Here is a 20339-nt window from a genome sequence, read left to right as displayed (position 1 = left end):
TCTCTGTCTAATCGCCAAGTCTGCAGCCCCTTGTTCGACTGGCTTCTTGGCAACTTCCATAACGGAACATCCCTCTCCTTCCCAATGCCCTCTGCTTAACCTACACTGTTGACAGTGGCGTCTGCACGTGCATGCGCGCGCCAACACACACACACACACACACACACACACACACAGCAGGATAGAGCACAGCACAGGCACTAGCCTTGCACATGGCTGCCGTGACCCTGGCCCCAGCACCAAACGTGGTTCCCTCAAGCACCGCCAAGGCTCACAGCTGGCGCCGGGTGAGTCCTAAACACGGAGACACGTGTCTGCAGGCCAGAGGGGAGGAGCAGACGGGAGCCGAGGGCAGGAGGGAACCCAGAGCTCCGTGTTTGTTTCTGGAAAGTTCACTTAGGTGGAAGCTTTGGACGGTCTCAGGGCGGCAGGACCTGGAGAAGAATCAGGGAGGGACCCCACCCAGCAGCCTGGGTTCAGGAACAGCCCCCAAGGTGCAGACATCAACCCCCTCGAAAGCCCTGCCCAGGGGCTGCACTCCCGGGACTGAGCCCCCTTTCGGGGGCGAGAGCACTGCCAGGGTCCCGTGCCCTGGACGCTGGGTGGGGCACGTGAGTTCAGAGCAAGCAGTGAGGGAAGCAGCGGGGCACTGAGATGCACACTCAGAGCACACTTGGCTCCTGACTCCTGTGGCCACGGAGCAGGACACAGCAGAGGACCACCTGTCCACCCATGACGGCCCTCACTGTTCCTGTGACTCCTGAATGCATGCAGTAGGATGGGGAGCACTGCGGAGGGCTGCGGAGGGTGGGGAGCATTGCGGAGGGTGGGGAAACCTACAAGAGGGTGGGAGCACTGAGGAGGGTGGGAGCACGTTGGGAGGGTGGGAGCACTACAGAGGGTGGGGAGCACTACAGGAGGGGAGGAGCACTTTGGCAGGTGGGGAGCACTGAAGAGGGTGGGGAGCTCTGTGGGAAGGTGAGGAGCACTGCAGGAGGGTGGGGAGCACTACAGGAGGGGAGGAGCACTTTGGCAGGGTGGGGAGCACTGAAGAGGGTGGGAAGCTCTGTGGGAAGGTGGAGAGCACTGCAGAGGGTGGGGAGCATGCCAAGGCCCTGAACTGCGCTTTGCCGAGGGTATTGATGCCTGCGGGTATTTCCTGCTTTGGGCTCTGTCCAAAAGTTCCAGTCCCACTTCCGGGAGGTTTCCTCGCGCCCCACCTGCTGCTAATCCCCTTCCTGGCCCCCGCAGCCCAGCCGGCATCGCACCTGGGCAGGCCTTTGTCAGAGGTGGGAGGGCCAGGAGAGTCCGAGACGCCAAGTCCCTCCTGCCGCGAGCGGGCGGAGCCTCAGCACCTGCAGGAAAGCGCCTTTGAAAGCGGCTTCCCATTCCCATCGCCAAGTCAACGCGGTCAGAGGAATCGGTCCGGATGGGGAGGTGTGTGCTGGAAGCAGATCAAGGACCAAGCGTGATGGCCTCTCGGTGTTGCGAACCAAAGTGTCCCCAAGTAGAGAGAGAGCGTGGGGGAGATTGTCCTGCCATGGAGGCAGGGGGGCGGACACTGGGGACATTGGGGGGTGGAGAATGGGCTCTGGTGGAGGGATGGGTGTCCCATCATTCATGACTGAAATTCAAGCATGAAAGCTTGTAACTGTATCTCACTGTGATTTGATCACTTAAATCACTTAATCACTTAACTTCCCGTTAGTCGTCGATTTGCTCGAGCGGGCGCCAGTAACGTCTCCATTTGTCCCTGTCGCGTGCTAGTGTAGCCCAATAGCATCTGTTCGCTCCGGAAGCATGAAGGGCCTCAAACCGATCGTTCATGACCTTGACAAAGAAGTCTGACCATCTGGTAGGTGGGCGGCCACGCGGTCTTTTGACATCCCGTGGAATCTAGTCAGTAACATCTTTAGTCCAGCGGTCATCTCTAAATCTCATTACGTGACCAGCCCATCTGATTTCCGACACCTTGGCAAATGAGACAGCGTCCCTGATCCTTGATCGTCGACGGAGGTCGGAACTCCGGATTCTTTCTCTCATTTGAGTGAAACGTGATATTCCAAGCATAGCTCTTTCTATTCTTCTTTGGGAGACCTGAATAATCACATTCACCTGTGATTTGATAAAAAAAATTTTTTTAAAAAGAGGCCCTTCCCTGTCCCAACACATTTTTTCCTCCTTCTCCTCCTCCTCCTCCCCCTTTCTCCTCCTCCTCCTCCTCCTCCTCCCCCTCCTCCTCCTCCCCTCCTCCTCCCCCTCCCCCTCCTCCTCCTCCTCTTCCTCCTCTTCTTTCTCCCCCTCCTTCTCCCCCCTCCTGCTCCTCCTCCTCCCCCTCCTCCTCCCCCCTCCTCCTCCTCCTCTTCCTCCTCTTCCCTCTCCTCCTCCTCCTCCTCTTCCTTCTTCCCCTCCTGCTCCCCCCTCCTCCTCCCCCCTCCTCCTCTTTCTCCTCTTCCTCCTCCTCCACCTCCTCCTCCTCCCCCTCCTCCTCCTCCCCCCCTCCTCCTCCTCTTCCTCCTCTTCCTTCTCCTCCTCCTCCTCCTCCCCCCCTCCTCCTCCTCTTCCTCCTCTTCCTTCTCCTCCTCCTCCTCCTCCCATTTATTTGGCCACAGCTGGCTTGGTGCCTCACCGACGCAGAGCCCAGCAGCATGGCCGGGAAGTCCCGATTCATCGAGGACATCGAGGAGGCGCTGGAAAAATCCAAGGAAACTGCCCTGTCGCACTTGCTCTTCACCCACCAGGGTGTCCCATACCCCGTCACCCTCTGCAGCCCGGAGACCTTCCAAGCCCTGGACGCCTTCGAAGCCCGGGCCGACGACATTGTGCTGGCCTCCTACCCCAAGTGCGGTAAATATGGCCCTTCCCGGGGCCACCGTCACCCGAGCCGCGGGAACAGGGACAGCACAGCGGGGAGGGCACCTGCCTTGCCTTGTCCAACCTGCGTTGGTCCCCCAGCAGCCTACAGGGGGCCCCAGAACCCCACCAGAAGTGCTCCCTGAGCACCACTGGGTGTGGCCCCCAGATCCAAAGAGCATCTAGATCTGCTGGGCTCTGGGTTCTGGATCCCCCGAACTCTGGGCCGCGGGGCAGGGGGCGGGGTGGCAACCCCGAGGGAGGCACTGAAGCCCAAGAACAGATATTCTGGGCCCAGATGTCTGAGCGGAAGCGGTTCCTGTTGTGTTTTGGAGGGGACAGGAGCGAGACTCGGGGCAACCCAAGCAGCCATCGGGGGTGGGGACCATCCCAACTCTCAGCCAACCTGCCTGGCAGTTCAGAGTGAAGCCCGAGACGCGGGGCTACCTTGTGCACCAAGTGCTCGCAGCAGCAGTCCAGGCCTGCGCCACGCACGGGGGGCGGGGGTCTGCAGGGAGCGAGGGCCTTCGCTCCCGAGCACTCTCCTGCCTTCGCGTTGTTGGGGTTTTGCGTTTGTCTGTCCAGCTTGGATCGCTTATTTCTGGGCCACACCCGGCGGTGCTCGGGGCTGACTCCTGTCCTGGGCTCAGGGTACTTTCGATGGACTCTTTGGTTTGGGGGCTTTGCACTGCCCTGGGGTTCCTCCTGGCTCTGCACTCAGGAATCACTCCTGGTGGCACTCAGGGGACCATATGGGATGCTGGGGATGGAACCCGGGTCTTCCACATACAAAGCAGGTGTCCTACCCACTATAATTACCACTCCAGCCCCGCTTTTCATGATTTAAAATTTTTCTTTACTCTCTAAGGGTTTAGAAAGCAACCTCATTTCATATGTGCCTTTCCCTCCATGAAGCTGCATTGGTTTTTATTTTATTTTATTTTTGGGGTCACACCGGCAATGCACAGGGGTTATTCCTGGCTCTGCACTCAAGAATTACCCCTGGCAGTGCTCAGGGGACCATATGGGATGCTGGGAATCGAACCTGGGTCGGCCACGTGCAAGGCAAACACCCTACCCACTGTGCTATTGCTCTAGCCCCTGGGTTTTTGTTTGTTTGTTTGTTTTTGAATAAAATTAGAACTCTACACTACTGTAGAAAATACTCAGTTATGGTAAAAAAATATATGAAATGCAATTAATAATCATTTATATAGCATAATGTTATTCTCTTTGGGTCATAATTTAGATCCCAAAAAGAGATATTGTCCAAAAAATGGGAACACTATTTCTTATTAAAGGAAAAATTTGGAAAATAGGAGAACTGAATTTTTTGCTAATGTCTGCAGATGCTTTTTTTCCACAAAATGATTTCTTTCCAGACCTCAGGTTACTTCAAACACAGAACCAATGGCACACACAGGGAACAGTTGATTATGATTCTTAATAGATCTGCAAAAGTTCAGTAACATGTTTTTGCTATTTAATAACTCTCTTTAAGGAGTTTTGAGTCTTTTTTTTTTCTCTTGTAGGTTCAAATTGGATTCTCCACATCGTTAGTGAATTAATATTTGCTGATTCTAAAAAAAAGTATGAATATCCAGAATTCCCAGTTCTTGAATGTGGAGACCCAGAAAAATACCAGGTTAGTATAACATAGCCTTTGAACTTACAGATTATTGAAAGTTTCCTTCCTTTGGGGGGGAGTTTTGAATTCGGAAAACACAGTCCAGATAATCACTGAAACTTACTGAGTGCTCACACCACCCCCAGCATCCTTCAACAATGATCTCGATTTATCTCAAAAAAAAAAAAAAACCAAGATGATAAAGATAGCACTCACCTGGAATGTTCTCTCAGGTGAATGAAATAAAGGATTTTGGCCCCAGAATGTCTGAAAAATATTTTAACTTAACATAGTATTTTGGATTTTGAAGATTTTGATAGCTATACTTTATTAGAAATAGTTCCTTCTCTCTAGAGCTATCTAAAGACTAAAAGTTTTTTTAACTGATATGTCATCATAAGTAACGTAAGAGAAAAGATTTTTTTCTAAGCAACGTGCCTTTTTTTTTTTTTTTTTTTTGCTTTTTGGGTCATACCCGGCAATGCACAGGGGTTATTCCTGGCTCATGCACTCAGGAATTACTCCTGGCGGTGCTCGGGGGACCCTATGGGATGCTGGGAATCGAACCCAGGTCGGCTCCATGCAAGGCAAACGCCCTACCCGCTGTGCTATCACTCCAGCCCCAGCAATGTGTCTTTTAGTTTAAGCTGGAAATCATTGAGAATGAGTTTCACTTACCAGTTATTCGCTTCTAGGTGGGCTGGATAGTACAGCAGGTAGGATGCTTCCTTAAACATGGCACACTTGGGTTCAATCCCTAGCACCCCAGATGGTCCCCCAAGCTTCACTGAGAGTGATCCCTGAATGCAGAGCCAGGAATAAGCCCTGAGCACCCCTGGGTGCAAGTAAGGAAGGAAGGAAGAAAGGAAGGTAGGAAGGAAGGAAGTCTGTCTCTGAAATATGTATTTTTTCTAAAACAAGCTGCATCAAGTGTTTACATTGCTTAAGATTTTCTCTGTCACACATTTTCATGGTCGTAGCACTGTCCTCCCATTGTTCATCGATTTGCTTGAGCGGGAGCCAGTAGTGTCTCCATTGTGAGACGTTGTTACTGTTTTTGGCATACCAAATACACCACGGAGAGCTTGCCAGGCTCTGTCGTGCGGGCGGGATACTCTCGGTAGCTTGCCGGGCTCTCCGAGAGGGATGGAGGAATCAAACCCCAGTTGGCTGCATGCAAAGCAAACGCCCTTTGCTGTGCTATTGCTCCAGCCCAAAGAAGCATAAATAAATAAATAAATCTTCATGGTTGTGCTACATAGTATCCAGTTTTGTTGCAGTTCACTTCCAATTTCCTCCCTGGATATTTTTCTAATCCTTGTAGGAACTTGAAGATTTCTCATATGTCTTTGTGGGGTTTTGGGTCAGAACATTACTAGAAACAGCTTTCTAACTTAATCTGCAAATTACCATCTTCGTGAAACTGCACAAAGACCTGGGGGCCGCGAGGTCACGGCTAATCCTTTCAATGAGCGTTCAATCGTTGGAGCACATCCTGGTGACTGAATTCCCGTTGGGCCAGAATGCAGAAGTGCGGTTTGAGGGAGATCAAATATCGTGGTTATTCATCACGGATAGGATCCATCCTATATTTTAAAATTTTTTAAAAAATATACCCCCCCTGACCTGACTGTGGTGTGCTTGCCCTCCTCAGGTTCCGTCCCCAGGACCCCCAAAACCCTCCAGGAGAGATTCCTGAGTGCACAGCCAGGAGCAACCCTGCGCATCACTGGTGTGACCCCAAACAAAATAACAATAAGAAATGAAATAACATTTAACTGCCCTGAAGTACAAAGTTGCAAATGAGCCTTGATTAGGTTTCTGGTATACAATGTTTCAACACCGACCCCTTCACCAGAGACCACTTCATTCCACCAATGTCCCCAGTTTTCCTCCCACGCCTCCGCCAATGGATCTGTATTATTAAATTAAAATGTGTTTTATTTTTTGGGCCGCATACCCAGCGATAGCACAGCGGTAGGGCGTCTGCCTTGCACGCAGCCAACATGGCCGACCCGGGTTCGATTCCTCCGCCCCTCTCAGAGAGCCCGGCAAGCTACCGAGAGTATTCGATATGCCAGACACAGTAACAACAAGGTCTCCAATGGAGACGTTACTGGGCCCGCTCGAGCAAATCGACGATCAAAGGGAGGGCCTTTACTTTACTTTACTTTTACCCAGCGATGCTCGGACGAATCCTCCTGGCTCAGCACTCAGGAATCACTCCTGGTGGTACTCGGGGTCTATGTGGGGTGTCACGATTGAACTCGGGTCGGCCCATGTGTAGGGCAAGCCTGTACTAGCTCTCTGGCCCCTAAAATTAAAAAAAAAATTTTTTTCTTTCACTTGATTTTTTCCCCCCTCACTTGATTTGGTTTTACAGAACAGTAGCACAGTAGCAAGGTCCTCCCGTTGTTCATCAATTTTGCTCGAGCGGGCACCAGCAATGTCTCACAACAAATTGTGAGACTTGCTGTTACTGTTTTCGGCATATCAAATACGTCATGGGGAGCTTGCCAGGCTTTGCTGTGTGGGCGAGATACTCTCGGTAGCTTGCCGGTCTCTCTGAGAGGGGCGGAGGAATCAAACCCGGGTCAGCCGTGTGCAAGGCAAACGCCATACTCACTGTGCTATCGCTCCAGCCCGGTTTTACAGAACAATTGGCTCTAAATGTCTAAAAGTCATGGGACCATATGGGGTGGAGGGTGGAGGATGAAGTGGGTGAGGGTTTGGGGTACAGGTCCTGAGTTCATGCAGTCCAGGGATTCAAAAGCAGCAGGACAGAGGATGAGGCGCTTGGCTCGTATGTGGCTGACCCGGGTCTGCTCCCCAGAACCTCACCTGGTCCCTGAACTGCACCAGGAGTGATCCCTGGGCACTGAGTCAGGAGTCAGCCCTGCACACTGCCCGATGGGACCCAAAACAAAACAAAAAGAAATGCACAGCAGGCCAGCGGGGTGCAAGGCCAGCGTCTTAATCCTGTAGCATCTCTCTTCGCCCCTAAGAGTCATTTTATAACTTGAGCCTGCGTGATGGGCATCGAGTGCCCTGGGCCAAAGTGGGGATAAGCCCTGAAGTCCCCCTCAGAACACACGCGGAACGCCCATTCCGAGGACAGTCATCACGGGGGCAGGTGACACAGGGGCCTTGACTTTTTAAATGATCTAAAGTTGGGGCCAGAGAGATCGGACACCGGGTAGGGCACACTGGCTTGGCACATGGCTGATCTGGGTGGCTGGGTCCCTGGCCCCTGTCGGGTTCCCCAAAGTGCTCCCAGGAGGACTCCCTGAGCACAGAGCCAGGAGGAAGCCGTGAGCACTGCTGGGTGTGGCCCCAAAGAAAATCATCAGAAATAGAGTTAGAGAAAGAGCTCCTAGGACTGGGCACCAGCCCTGTCACACATGGGGGGGTCTAAGTCCAAACCTCTGCACCACATGGTGCCTGACCCCTGAGCACTGAGGTGGGAGCAGTATTGAGTGATTTCCCATAGGCCCCCTTCAAGAGCACAAGTGATCGGAAATAAATGAGTACACACGCGCACACACACACACACACACACACACACACACACACACACACACGACCCTAAGGAAACCTGGCAGAGGAGGAGGAAGTGGTGAAGGAGTGAAGGTGGGAGTCGGGCTCAGACACACACACTCACACCTTCCTGCGCTCGTTTTTCAGAGGATGAAACAGTTCCCGTCTCCGAGGATTTTGGCAACTCACCTCCGCTACGACAGACTGCCTGGGTCCATCCTCAGGAAGAAGACCAAGGTGGGTCCCTCGGGGCCCCCAGAGGCAGCTTCCCTGGCCGGCACCGGCCCTCTGAGGTCTAAGGGGTCTGTGACGGGCCTTGTCCATCTCCACTGGTCAGCGCGAGTATCGGCCGGCTTTCTCTCCCTCCCCTGCACTGCCCGGCCTCCTCTTCCTCCTTACTGAGGGGCCGCACACGTGCTCACCCAAGTTGCGCCCCTCACCCACCCTTCCCGCTTTCCCAGCGTCCAAACCAGACTCCAGCGAGTGAACGCGAGTCTCTCCCCAGATGCTGGTGATGTTCCGGAACCCTAAAGACACAGCCGCCTCCTTCTTCCACTTCCACAACGATGTCCCGGATATTCCAAGCTACGGCTCCTGGCATGAGTTCTTCGCCCAGTTCATGAAAGGAGACGGTAGGCCTTGCTGGTTCAAGAACCCTCTCTACTTCGAGAGACGGCGCATAGATGTAAAAGGCTCGTGCCTCTCAGGGCCAAGAGAGGAGACGGGGGCAGGGAGACTGTCCAGCATTAGGGCTGTGTCACATGTCAACCCCACGGCCAACCTTGGCTGGATCCCTGCACCACATACGGTTTCCAGGCCCTGCCAGGAGTGATTATTGAGCACAGAGTCGGGAGTAAGCCTTGAGCCCCGCCAGGAGTGATTGCTGAGCACTTAGCCGGGAGTATGCCTTGAGCCCTGCCAGGAGTGATCGCTGAGCACTGAGCCGGGAGTATGCCTTGAGCCCCACTGGATATGGCCCAAATGGCAAAAAATGAAATAAACCTTTTTCAGTTTGGAGGCCATACCCAGCCATGGGTGATGCTCAGGGCTTACTCCTGGCTCTGGGCTCAGAAATCACTCCTGGCAGTACTCAGGGGACCATATGAGACACTGGGGAATCAGACCTGGGTTGGCTGAGTGCCAGGCAAGCGCTCTGCCCGCTGTACTATTCCTCCAGTCACCCCCATCCCTTTTTAAAAAAAAAAAAAGATTGAGTCAGATCTGGAAACCAAAAAGTTGCTTTTAAATCAAGTTTTCAAATATTTTTTTTTTGGAGGGGGAAGTTGGGGTCATACCCAGGTGTGCCCAGGGCTTACTCCTGGCTCTGTGCTCAGGGATCACCGCTGGCGGGCTCGGGGGACCGTATGGGGTGCCGGGGATCCAAGCAGGATTGGCCTGTGCCAGTTGCTGTCCGAGCCCTGGCCCTGTGGGTCACCTCAGGAGAACTGTGCAGGCAGGCCTGGGGCCGTGAGCCTGACGGTGGGGCTGAGTGACCAGGCTGTGCCCTGAAGAGAGCTGGGATTCTGCCTGGTACACTCATTCATTTGGCTTCTGGAGGAAGTCTGAAAACTTAGAGCACTTAGCAGGAGAAGGTCTGGGGTGGGGGAGGTTTCTCTAATTGCATAATTAGTGAGTCGTTGTAGCACTGCAGCACTGTCCTCCAGTTGTTCATCTATGGGCCTTTCCATTGTGAGACTTGTTACTGTGTTTGACAAATCGAATACATCACAGGTAGCTTGCCAGGCTTTGCCGTGCAGGCTAGATACTCTCGGTAGCTTGCTGGGCTCTCCAAGAGGGGCGGAGGAATCGAACCCGGGTCGGCCAGGCCGGCCTCATGCAAGGCAAGCGCCCTACCACTGTGCTATTGCGCTAGCCCTGAGTCATTACAGGTCGAAGGAAATAGCTGCCATTCACCGGCACCCTCTGTGACCCCAGCAAGGAAGTCAGGAGGCCACTCAGCAGAGCCAGACCTTCAGCCCGGGCTCCCTGCCTGCCGCTGACTCCAGTGAAGGCTTTTATCACCCGAACCAGGCGGTCAAGATAGAGGGGCCTTACAGGGCCAGAGTTGCCACATTCTTTTGTTTTTTTTTTTTTGGTTTGGTTTTGGGTCACACCTGGCGGTGCTCAGGTGACCATATGGGTTGCTGGGAGTCGACCCCTGGGTCGGCTGGGTCGGCTGCGTGCAAGGCAAACTCCCAACCCACTGTACTGTCGCTCCAGCCCCGAGTTGCCATGTTCTTGTCTGGGCTCTGGCCCTTATGTCAGCAGCTTTGAGAGATGGGGTCGCCCATCCTTCGCCAGCAGTGCTGCCTCTGGCTGGGACTTCGCCTCTCCTGGCATCTAGCTCCCCGTCAACGAAGTGGGTGTCAGGGGCCAGGGCAATAGCACAGCGGGGAGGGCGTTCACCTTGCACACGGCCGACCCGGGCTCAATCCCCAGCGTCCCATAGGGCCCTGGAGCTCCGCCAGGAGTAATTCCTGAGTGCAGAGCCAGGAGTGACCCCTGAGAATCACTGGGTGTGACCCAAAAGAAAAATAAAATTCATCCTGGGGCTGGAGTGAGAGCACAGCATGTAGGGCGTTTGCCTTGCATGCGGCCGACCCGGTTTCGATTCCCAGCCTCCCATATGGTCCCCCGGGCACCGCCAGGGGTGGTTCCTGAGTGCATGAGCCAGGAGGAACCCCTGTGCATTGCTGGGTGTGACCCAAAAAGCAAAAAAAAAAAAATTCATCCTGACTCGATCCTGTTATGAGGCACTGCAGGAGTGGGGGGGGGGACAGCTGGGGTCCAGGGTGAGCCCCGAGGCTTGGCCCAACTGGGCAAACAGTAGGCGGCACCTCCCCTGGCAGGAGCCCCCGGCTTTGGGGCAGCGAGTCCCTGCCCCCCTCGGACGGCTGCAGCACCAGCTGCCTTGCGCAAGCCAACTGCCAGCCAACGGGGAGAGCCCGACTGTGTGGGCTCGTGCGGGGTCTCCCCCTGAGGTGTCCGGTGTCCCCTCCTCTCCTGAGATCTGTACGCCCGAGCCTGTCGCAGTGCAGGGAGGCTCCTCCCTGCAGGGTCTCCAGGCGTGTCTTTGTCTTGTCTTTTCCATATGCTCCGTGTTCTCACCCTCCTCGGGGCTCCCTCCTTCCCTGCCCTGCATGCAGTGGGTGGGCTTGGGTGGGCTGCCATGACCCTCCCGCCGGCCCTGGACCCAGCAGGGCAGAACGACACCCTGTCAGTTTAAACTCTCTTGAGGGTTTCTAAAGTTTTCTCTTTCCTTGCGTTTCAGTTTCTTGGGGGAGCTTCTTTGACTTTGCAGTGAGCTGGGACAAACATCTGGCTGATGATAACGTCCTGTTTGTGCTCTACGAAGATCTGAAAGAGGTGAGATTCTGGGCATCTTTATTCGAGCAGATGCTAGATAACTGCCAGTACGAGCGCTGACCTCCGTGAACGGAGGTTCCACCGTGCATGGCTGTACGCACGTCTGAATTTATCTTGCGGGTCTTGGGGGAGAGGGGAGTCACCCCCAGCAGTGCTCAGAGCTGGTGTGTGGTGCTGGGGACTGAATTGAGGTTCAGCCACGTACCGGGACACACCTTACCTGCCGGAGACTCTCTCCAGGCCCGCATATTCCATTTTGGGAAAAGGCTGTTCCGGATAAGGGACCCAGGGCCAGGGGAGAAGAGTCGAATCATGCTCAAATGCTGATGCTGCTTATGGAACAGAAATAAGGAATGTTCTGGAACATATCGCTCACAGAGGTTGTTTCAGCCTCCCTTTCCGAGGGTCTACACGAGCGATGGGAAACCCAAGAGGTCCCTGCCGAGACCCCGTGGGATGTGTGCGAGACTGAGTGGGTATCCCCACAGTGCTCTCCTGCTGGTGGCTTACTCGGGTGCGCTTTGTGAGTGACTCCACAGTGTCAGAGTCCGTGTGCCTCGTCAGATGGGGCTCAGCGCCCTGGAGAAGCTCCCTGCTGTCTGCAGAAGGAGGGGCCTCAGGAGGGTCACTGACAAGCACGATAAAGAGTCCATGGACAGGGCCAGAGCGACAGTGCGGCGGGAGAAGGCCACCTGGCATGGCGCCAACCTCCTGGTTTCGTCTCTGCCATCCCATGTGGTCTCCAGAGCCTCTAGGGAACCCCTGAGTACAGAGCCAGGAGTCAGCCCTGAGCACCACTCATGAGGTCCCAACTCAGCAACAATAAAGAAATCTCAGCACGTAGGCCGGGAGGAAAGCCTTGATGTCGCCTCTGTCACTGTCACTGTCCTCCCATGGCTCATCGATTTGCTCGAGTGGGCCCAGTAACATTGTGAGACTTGTTACTGTGTTTGGCATATCGAATACGTCACGGGGAGCTTGCCAGGCTCTGCCGTGCGGGCGAGATCCTCTCGGTGGCTTGCCGGGCTCTCCGAGAGGGGCGGAGGGATCGAACTCCAGTCGGCCATGTCAACCGGCCGCATCCAAGGCGAACGCCCTACCCGCTGTGCTATCGCTCCAGCCCTCACTCTAGAATATCCAAGATGCCTGGGCCGGGGAGGGGCCCAGGAGGGGCAGGACACGGGCTCCTCGCGGGTGGGAATTTCTTCCCAGCCTGACCAGTGGAGGTGGGAAGTGGTGGATCTGGAGATATGTTGTTGGGTTTGGGGGGCTCAGGCCACACCGGGCGGTGCTCAGGGAACTCCAGGCAGCTCAGGGGACCATACAGGGTACCAGAGATTAAGCTTGGATTGGCCGCATGCAAGGCAAGTGCCCTCCTCTGCCCCGCCCGCCCTCCCCACTGTACCATTGCTCCGGACCCTCCCAGGGGCATTTAGACAAGACACATTTCAAGATTCCTTCCAGGATTTCTGATCTGGGGAAGCCGATACTCTGGGTGAAATAGGACAGGTAAGACTCAGAAGGAAGGAGACAATGATGGCACGCATCATCCATATGTCCATCTCCTTGGCTGGTCTCCTAGATGGGAACTTTTTCTTTTCTTTTTTTCTTTTTTTTTGCTTTTTGGGTCACACCCATGCACAGGGGTTCCTCCTAGCTCTGCACTCAGGAATTACCCCTGGCAGTACTTGGGGGACCATATGGGATGCTGGGAATCAAACCCGGGTCAACTGCATGCAAGGCAAACCCCCTCCCCACTGTGCTATCGCTCCAGCCCCGTGACCAGAACTTTTCGGTGAAATTAATACCATTGGGGGGGGAAAAAGCTCGATGATGCTTTTGTCATTTTCTGTGTCCTGAAGAGCTTCCAAGGCCTCAGGAAGAACCAGGCACGGTCTACACGGCACATCTTAGGGCGGGTGACAGACTTCGCTGGTCCCTTAGACAGTCCCAGCCTCCGTCTCCAGGGAGCGAGGCCTAGGGGTGGGCGCTCGGTAGCGCTGCTCTGATGCTTCCCCGAGGAGAATTCACGCCCTCCCGTTTGCTTTGCAGAACCTGCCAGCGGGGATCCAGCGTGTCGCCGACTTCCTGGGCTTCTCCCTGGGCGGGGAGCAGCTGGGCGCCATCGCGGCCCTGAGCACCTTCCAGGCCATGCGGGCCCGGGCCCAGGAGACGCATGGGGCTGTGGGCCCCCACCTGTTCCGCAGGGGTGAGGTGCCCGGGGCCCAGACACCCCCAGCTCCAGCGAGGCTGCGGCTCTCTCCCCCGGCTGGCCTGAGGCCCTGCAAGCCACAGCTCAGGCCCAGCCCCTCCCAAGGCTCCCGCGGAGGCCAGAGGAGCCCTCCCTGTAGACCTAAGAGAGAAGCGGGGCCACCCATCCCCCCTCCTTCAACAGCCACCCGCTGCAGCAACCGGCCTTTCCCTCAGGAGGGCCCCTCAGGCCCCCTCAATGGGGTTTGTTAATGAGGGAGAATGATGGGTCAGAGATAGCACAGCGGGGAGGGTGTGGGCCTGGCACGCGGCCGACCCAGGTTCGATCCCCAGCATCCCATAGGGTTCCCTGAGCACGGCCAGGAGTGATTCCTGAGCACTGCAGGGTATGGCCCCCAAACAAACAAAATAGAGAGCGTGAGATGATCCTGGGGTGGCACCGAGCTACTGGCCTGGCGCAGGTGAGTTGCTCAATGCCATGAAAATATGTTCATTCCTGTTTTTATTGATGGTGAGTTGCACGTGGCAGTGCTCAGGACAGACTCCTGGTTCTGTGCTCGTGACGGACTCCTGGTTGTGCTCAGGACAGACTCCTGGCTTTGTGTTCAGGACAGACTCCTGTCTTTGTGCTCAGGACTGACTGACTCCTGGCTCTCTGCTCAGGACAGACTCCTGGCTTCGTGCTCAGGACTGACTCCTGGCTCTGTGCTCAGGACAGGCTCCTGGTTCTGTGCTCAGGACAGACTCCTGGCTTTGTGTTCAGGACAGACTCCTGTCTTTGTGCTCAGGACTGACTGACTCCTGGCTCTCTGCTCAGGACAGACTCCTGGCTTCGTGCTCAGGACTGACTCCTGGCTCTGTGCTCAGGACAGGCTCCTGGTTCTGTGCTCAGGACAGACTCCTGGCTTTGTGCTCAGGACTGACTGACTCCTGGCTCTCTGCTCAGGACTGACTCCTGGCTCTGTGCTCAGGACAGGCTCCTGGCTCTGTGCTCAGGGATCACTCCCAGAGGGGCTCAGAGGGGCACACGGGTGCCGGGGTTCGAGACTGGGTTGGCTGTGCGCAGGGCAAGCACCTTACCTGCTGTACTACTGCTCTGGCCCCCAAAACCTTTTCATTGCTTATGGGAATTTCAGATAATAATAGCGCTTACAGATAATCTGTTTTCTGGTTGCATAAATGATAAAAAGATGAATCATTTAGAGGCAACACATGTGATGGCATTGTCAGGCCCGATGTGTTAGATTCTGGGCTTAAATTTTACAGCAATAGGGGCTAGAGTGGTGGCACAGCGGGGAGGGTGTTTGCCTTGAACACAGCAGACCCGGGTGCCACCCCCACCACCCTACACCCGAGCACCACCAGGAGTAATTCCTGAGCACAGAGACAGGAGTAACCGCTGAGCATTGCCAGGGTGGCCCAAAAACAAACAAAAAGTTTTTATAGCAACAAGGATAGTATACCCTTCCAGTTGATAATACGGGAGTAAGGGCTCAGGAATGTGCTTCCATGACCCAGAGCTCAGGGGGAGGGAGAGGGTCAGAACTCTCACTTCCTGCCCGAGCCTGTCTGAACAAAACTCTCTGGGGGGCTGGTGCATACCCAGTGGTGTTCAGGGGTCACTTCTGGCTCTGCACTCAGGAATTACTCCTGGCAGTGCTCGGGAGACCCTATGAGATGCCAGGGGTTGAACCCAGGTCAGTCCCATGCAGGGTAAATGCAAAAAATGCAAATATGCAAAAAAAAAATGCAAAAAACACGGTCCTGTTGCTCTAGCCACCCTCGGGCTTAATTCCAGACCCTCTCCCTGAGTTCTGCATGTGTCTTATTAGCAAGAAGAGGGAATCAAAGCTTTCCAGGTATTATTTATCACATACCCTCCAGAAAAGAAAAATATTAAGTATTTTAGACATCTGTAGGAGTCCTACTAGGGAGTCCCAAAAGCAGAGGGAAATGTGGAAAATCATCTGGCAGGGTCCCCAGGGGCTCGAGAGACAGTGCTGGGGTTCGGTGTTGTCTGTGCCCCAGACAACCTTGGTTCGACCCCTTGCATCACAGAAGGTTCCCTGAGCCCCACGAGCAGCCTCTGAGGGCTTTCAAAAAAGAACAGTGATCCACCAGCTTCCCACTGGAGAGAGATTTGACTGGCTCCTTCCAGCCTTACGCTCTGCGGCCTCATCACCTGGTGACATTTATACACACACACACACACACACGCATATATATATACATATATACATATATATATATATGAGGGCTGGAGCAATAGCACAGCAGTAGGGTGTTTGCCTTGCAAGCTGCCAGCTGGGCTGAACCGGGTTTGATTCCTCTGCCCCTCACGGAGGGCCCGGCAAGTTACTGAGAGTATCTCGCCCACACGGCAAAGCCTGGCAAGCTACCTGTGACGTATTCGGTATGTCAAATACAGTAACAACAAGTCTCACAATGGAGACGTTACTGGGCCCGCCCAAGCAAATCGATGAACAATGGGAAGACACTGCATATATATATATATGTGAATCACTGTGAGATACAGTTACAGACACTTTCGTGATTATGTTTCAGTCATACAATGATAGAGCACCCATCCCTCCACCAGTGCTCATTCTCCACCGCCAGTGTTCCAAGTAACCCTCCCGCCACCCCAACCCCCCGCTCCCCCCACCTCTGTGGCAGGCACATTCCCTTTTTCTCTCTCTCTCCTTTTTTTAGGTGCTATGGTTTGCGATATAGGTAGTAAGTGGCCATCATGTTTGGTCCATAGTCTACTTTCTAGCTGGTGACATTTCTAAACAGGCTTCTGCTTTGTGCTTCCTCACGACAGTCCATCTTCTTCGGACACACGCCAACGTCTACGCAGGCAGCTGAGAAGTTTAGCGCAAATCATCTAGCGACAGGAGTGACATCCTTCAATTTTAAAAACAAGTTAGCTATAGCACAGCGGGGAGGGCATTTGCCTTGCACGCGGCCGACCCGGGTTCGATTCCCAGCACCCCATATGGTCCCCCGAGCACTGCCAGGAGTAATTCCTGAGTGCAGAGCCAGGAGTAACTCCTGTGCAACACCAGGTGTGACCCAAAAAGGAAAAAAAAAAAGTTAGCAAAATTCCCAGTTGCAAGTTATTCTTCTGCCCGCAATTGGGAATTTTGCTAACTTTTTGTTTGTTTGTTTGTTTTGGGTTTTGTTTATTTTTGTTGTTGTTGTTGGTTTGGTTTGGTTTGGTTTGGCTCATCTCCGTGATACTCAGGGCTCACTCCTGGCTCTGCACCCAGGGATCATTCCTGGCAGTGCTCTGAGGGCCCTATGGGGTTATGGGGATCGAACCTGGATGGGTCGTGTGCACGGCAAGTGCCTTCCCCGCTCCTGTCCCAGTATAAGTCTTAAAAATTTTAGTACCCATCCGTGGTCTTCGCCTAAACCTGCTGTAAAATGGTTTTTTTCCCCAAGAAGTACTGACGGTGACGGAGGGGTCCAAGGGTGCTTGCCTGCACGATTGCCGGAAACCCAGCACCTCACATGGCCCCCAAGCAGGGGTGGGCCCGAGTGTCACTGAGTGCCACTGGCCACACACCCAGATACAGAGTGAGACACTGTGCCAAGAAAAGGGGAACTCAAATATTCTAACCATTTTTTGGTACTTTGTAGGTGAAGTCGGCGATTGGAAAAATTTGTTCAGTGAAGCTCAGAACCAAGAAATGGATGAAAAATTCAAAGCGTGCTTAGCGGGCACCAGCCTGGGGGCAAAACTGAAGTATGACACATACTGCCAGGCGTGACTTCGTCGAGTTACTAGTAATGATTGAATTTGATTCAACAGCTTAATCCACTGGGCAAATAATATTCATAATACTTAGCTACTTAACACAAAGTTAGCAATCACCGTCAGACTTGATTTCCTAAGTATAAATTTCACTGTGCTCATTTGTTGTTGTTGTTGCTGTTATGAGCTGCACCCAGCAATACTCGGGGGTTACTCCTGGCTCTACACTCAGGAACCACACCCGGAGGTGCTCAGGGGACCATATTGGGAGCCAGAAATCGAACTTGGGTCAGCTGCCAGCAAGGCACACGCCCTCCCCAGTGTCCTGCAGTTCTGACCCCATCCCTGTGTTCCCTTTTCGGGGATACTTCCAAGAGGAAATGTCCGAGAAGATCCGAAGAGAATCGTGACTAGCGTAGACCAATGTTCTCCATGGGGGCGTCACGTGAACCCCCAGGATATTCCAAGGGGGTCACAGGTAAAAATCACATAAACGGGAGGCCACAGCCCGAGACTTGGGGGTCAGCTGCAGGCCAGGGGAACCACAGAGAGGAAACAAGCTTGGAAGCGGCAGGGTCATAGAGGCTGGTGTGTAGAGGCGGGCTGGGTGTCTGCGGCGGGGGTGGAGGGAGGGAAGCGGGAGACATGGGTGGTGGGGAATGTGCTCTGGTGGAGTGACGGGTGCTAGAGCGTTGTGTGACTGAAACCTGATGATTCAGAAGAATCAAAAGGCAATTCAAAAGAAGAAATGCTGGTTTCACATGTCACCCCACTTTCCAGGAACTTTGTTTTTGTTTTGGGTTTTTTTTTTTTTGCTTTTTGGGTCCACCCGGTGATGCTCAGGGGTTCCTCCTGGTTCTGCACTCAGGAATCACTCCTGGCGGTGCTCAGGGGACCTTATGGGATGCCAGGAATTGAACTTGGGTCGGACGCACACAAGCCAAACGCCCTCCCCACTGTGCTATGGCTCCGGTCCAGGAACTTTCTATGTGGTTTGTTTTGTGAGGGGGCCACTTCTGGCCATGTTCAGAGCTTACTCCTGGCTCTGTGCTCAGGGATCACTCCTGGTGGTGCCAGGGGTTGAACTGGGGTTAGCCGCATACACGGCACCAGGATGATGGGTACAGTGCACTCATGGGCTGATGGGTGCGCTGGCTGATGGGTGCACTGGGCTAACAGGTGGGCTGGCTGACGGGTGCTCTCCAGGGTCTCACCATCTCGGGCTGTGGTGAGACACTGGCCAGCCACAGCACAGCTGCCCAAAGGAACTCAGTCACGTTCGGGCCCCTGGGCTGGAACCCGCAGCCTGACCCTCCCAGGCCGCCACGCTCTGGGCCCTTCACAGTCCCCATATTCCACTCTGCCTAGTGCGTCCCCACAGCCCAAGCCCGTGAGATTTGGAGGTTGCAGAGGGACGGTCCACACGCTCGCACCGAGCAAAGGGTGGCTCAGAGCCCCAACCCTTCTCCTGGGCTGGGAGCATTGGGCCTCGGTGGTGGAATGTTCCAGGCCCTGGGCCGCAGGCCTGGCACACAAAACAAACAGCGACCTGTTCCCTGCTCCCAGGACAGGGACCAGATGGAGGCTCGGGAAATCTTTCCGGGAACTGCAGAGACGACACGGGGGAGGCAGTGGCCAAGCCACAGCACCCTTGAGTCCCTGAGCCCCACCTCAACCCTAATCATAATAATGACTATCATCGTTATTATTATTAAATAAAAACAAAGAAGGAAAATGGTTTTCTCCTGACGGTTACTATATATATATGTATATATATATGTATACACACACACACACACACACACACACACACATATATAAGGGCTGGAGCGATAGCGAAGCGGGGAGGCATTTGCCTTGCACGCGGCTGACCTGGGTTCGATCCCCGGCATCCCATAGGGTCCCCGTGAACAGCCAGGAGTGATTCCTGAGTGCAGAGCCAGGAGTAACCCCTGAGCATCGCTGAATGTAATGCAAAACAAAATCAAAGTGGGATCAGAGAATCAAGTAAGGATTCAGGGAGACCGGAGTGGGGAGGGCACCAGGAGAGCCCGGTGTCGGGGCCAGTGCAGTGGCCGGCAGCCCGCCTGCACACTGGCCCTAGTGACCGCACACTTCCAGAGTCAAGAGAGCCGACAGGACAGGGCGCCGGACACACAGGGCAGAGGCGCCGTGCCCGCCGGAGAAGCCACAGGTGCCACGAGACAGCCACGCCTTTGTTTGTTCGAGGCTGCTCCGTCCTTCTCTCCTTTCAGAGGGGGAGTCTTAGTTTGGGGGCCCCAAACCTAAAGTGGAAAACAAAACCGAAACCGAAACCGAAACTGAACAATGAAGATCACCCACCATTGGGGTGTGGGGTGTGGGCACCAGGGCACCCCAGGGGTGGGGCTCAGGGGTCGTCCCCACAGCACTGCCCCTTGGGCTGGGGGGTCAGGTTTGGAGCCCTTAGACCCCGCATTTGATTTGGGGGCCACGCCTGGCAATGCTTGGGCATTCCATATGGTCCCCCGAGCACTGCCAGGAGTAATTCCTGAGTGCAGAGCCAGGAGGAACCCCTGAGCATCCCAGGTGTGACCCCCTCCCCAGATAAATAGCACTTCACTGGAGCACTGTCCTCCCGTTGTTCATCAATTTGCTCGAGCAAGCACCAGTAATGTCTCCATTGTGAGACTTGATGTTACTGTGTTTGGCATATCGAATATGTCACAGGTAGCGTGCCAGGCTCTGCCTTGCGGGGGAGATACTCTCAGTAGTTTGCCGGGCTCTCCAAGAGGAGCAGAGGAATCGAACCCGGCTCAGCAGGGCTGGCGGTGTGCAAGGCAAACACCCTACCGCTGTGCTATCGCTCCGGCCCGCTAAATAAATAAATAAATGCTTTGATTTCAGAAATTGATTAGAAATTGCGGCTTAACATTTCCAAGTAGAAAAGTTAAAAAAAAAAAAAAGACACAACTAGAGTCAAAACAGAAAGAAATTATGCCAGTG

General features: G+C 54.3%; 1 protein-coding gene across 1 annotated transcript; it reads left to right on the top strand.

Moving 5' to 3' along the window:
* Positions 1 to 2648: 2648 nt before the first annotated feature.
* Positions 2649 to 17370, top strand: LOC130019025 (sulfotransferase 6B1-like). The gene is made up of 7 exons (XM_056109649.1): positions 2649 to 2847; positions 4386 to 4498; positions 8165 to 8254; positions 8523 to 8649; positions 11289 to 11383; positions 13436 to 13592; positions 17240 to 17370. The coding sequence occupies exons 1-7, from the start codon at positions 2649 to 2651 to the stop codon at positions 17368 to 17370; spliced, it is 912 nt and encodes a 303-aa protein (XP_055965624.1).
* Positions 17371 to 20339: the final 2969 nt, after the last annotated feature.

The sequence above is a fragment of the Sorex fumeus genome, unplaced genomic scaffold (genome assembly GCF_029834395.1).
Source record: "Sorex fumeus unplaced genomic scaffold, SorFum_2.1 ptg000387l, whole genome shotgun sequence".
Lineage (NCBI taxonomy): Eukaryota > Metazoa > Chordata > Mammalia > Eulipotyphla > Soricidae > Sorex > Sorex fumeus.
Note: the sequence above shows the minus strand (reverse complement) of the source record. Positions and strands in the feature narration are given on the sequence as shown.

What these genes read in the sequence shown, in the direction of transcription:
- LOC130019025 (XM_056109649.1), top strand. Translation starts at nt 2,649, where the DNA reads ATGGCCGGGAAGTCCCGATTCATCGAGGACATCGAGGAGGCGCTGGAA. An exon ending in TCTACGAAGATCTGAAAGAG is followed by an intron (nt 11,384 to 13,435) that starts GTGAGATTCTGG and finishes TTTGCTTTGCAG; the next exon opens with AACCTGCCAGCGGGGATCCA. An exon ending in CCCCCACCTGTTCCGCAGGG is followed by an intron (nt 13,593 to 17,239) that starts GTGAGGTGCCCG and finishes GGTACTTTGTAG; the next exon opens with GTGAAGTCGGCGATTGGAAA.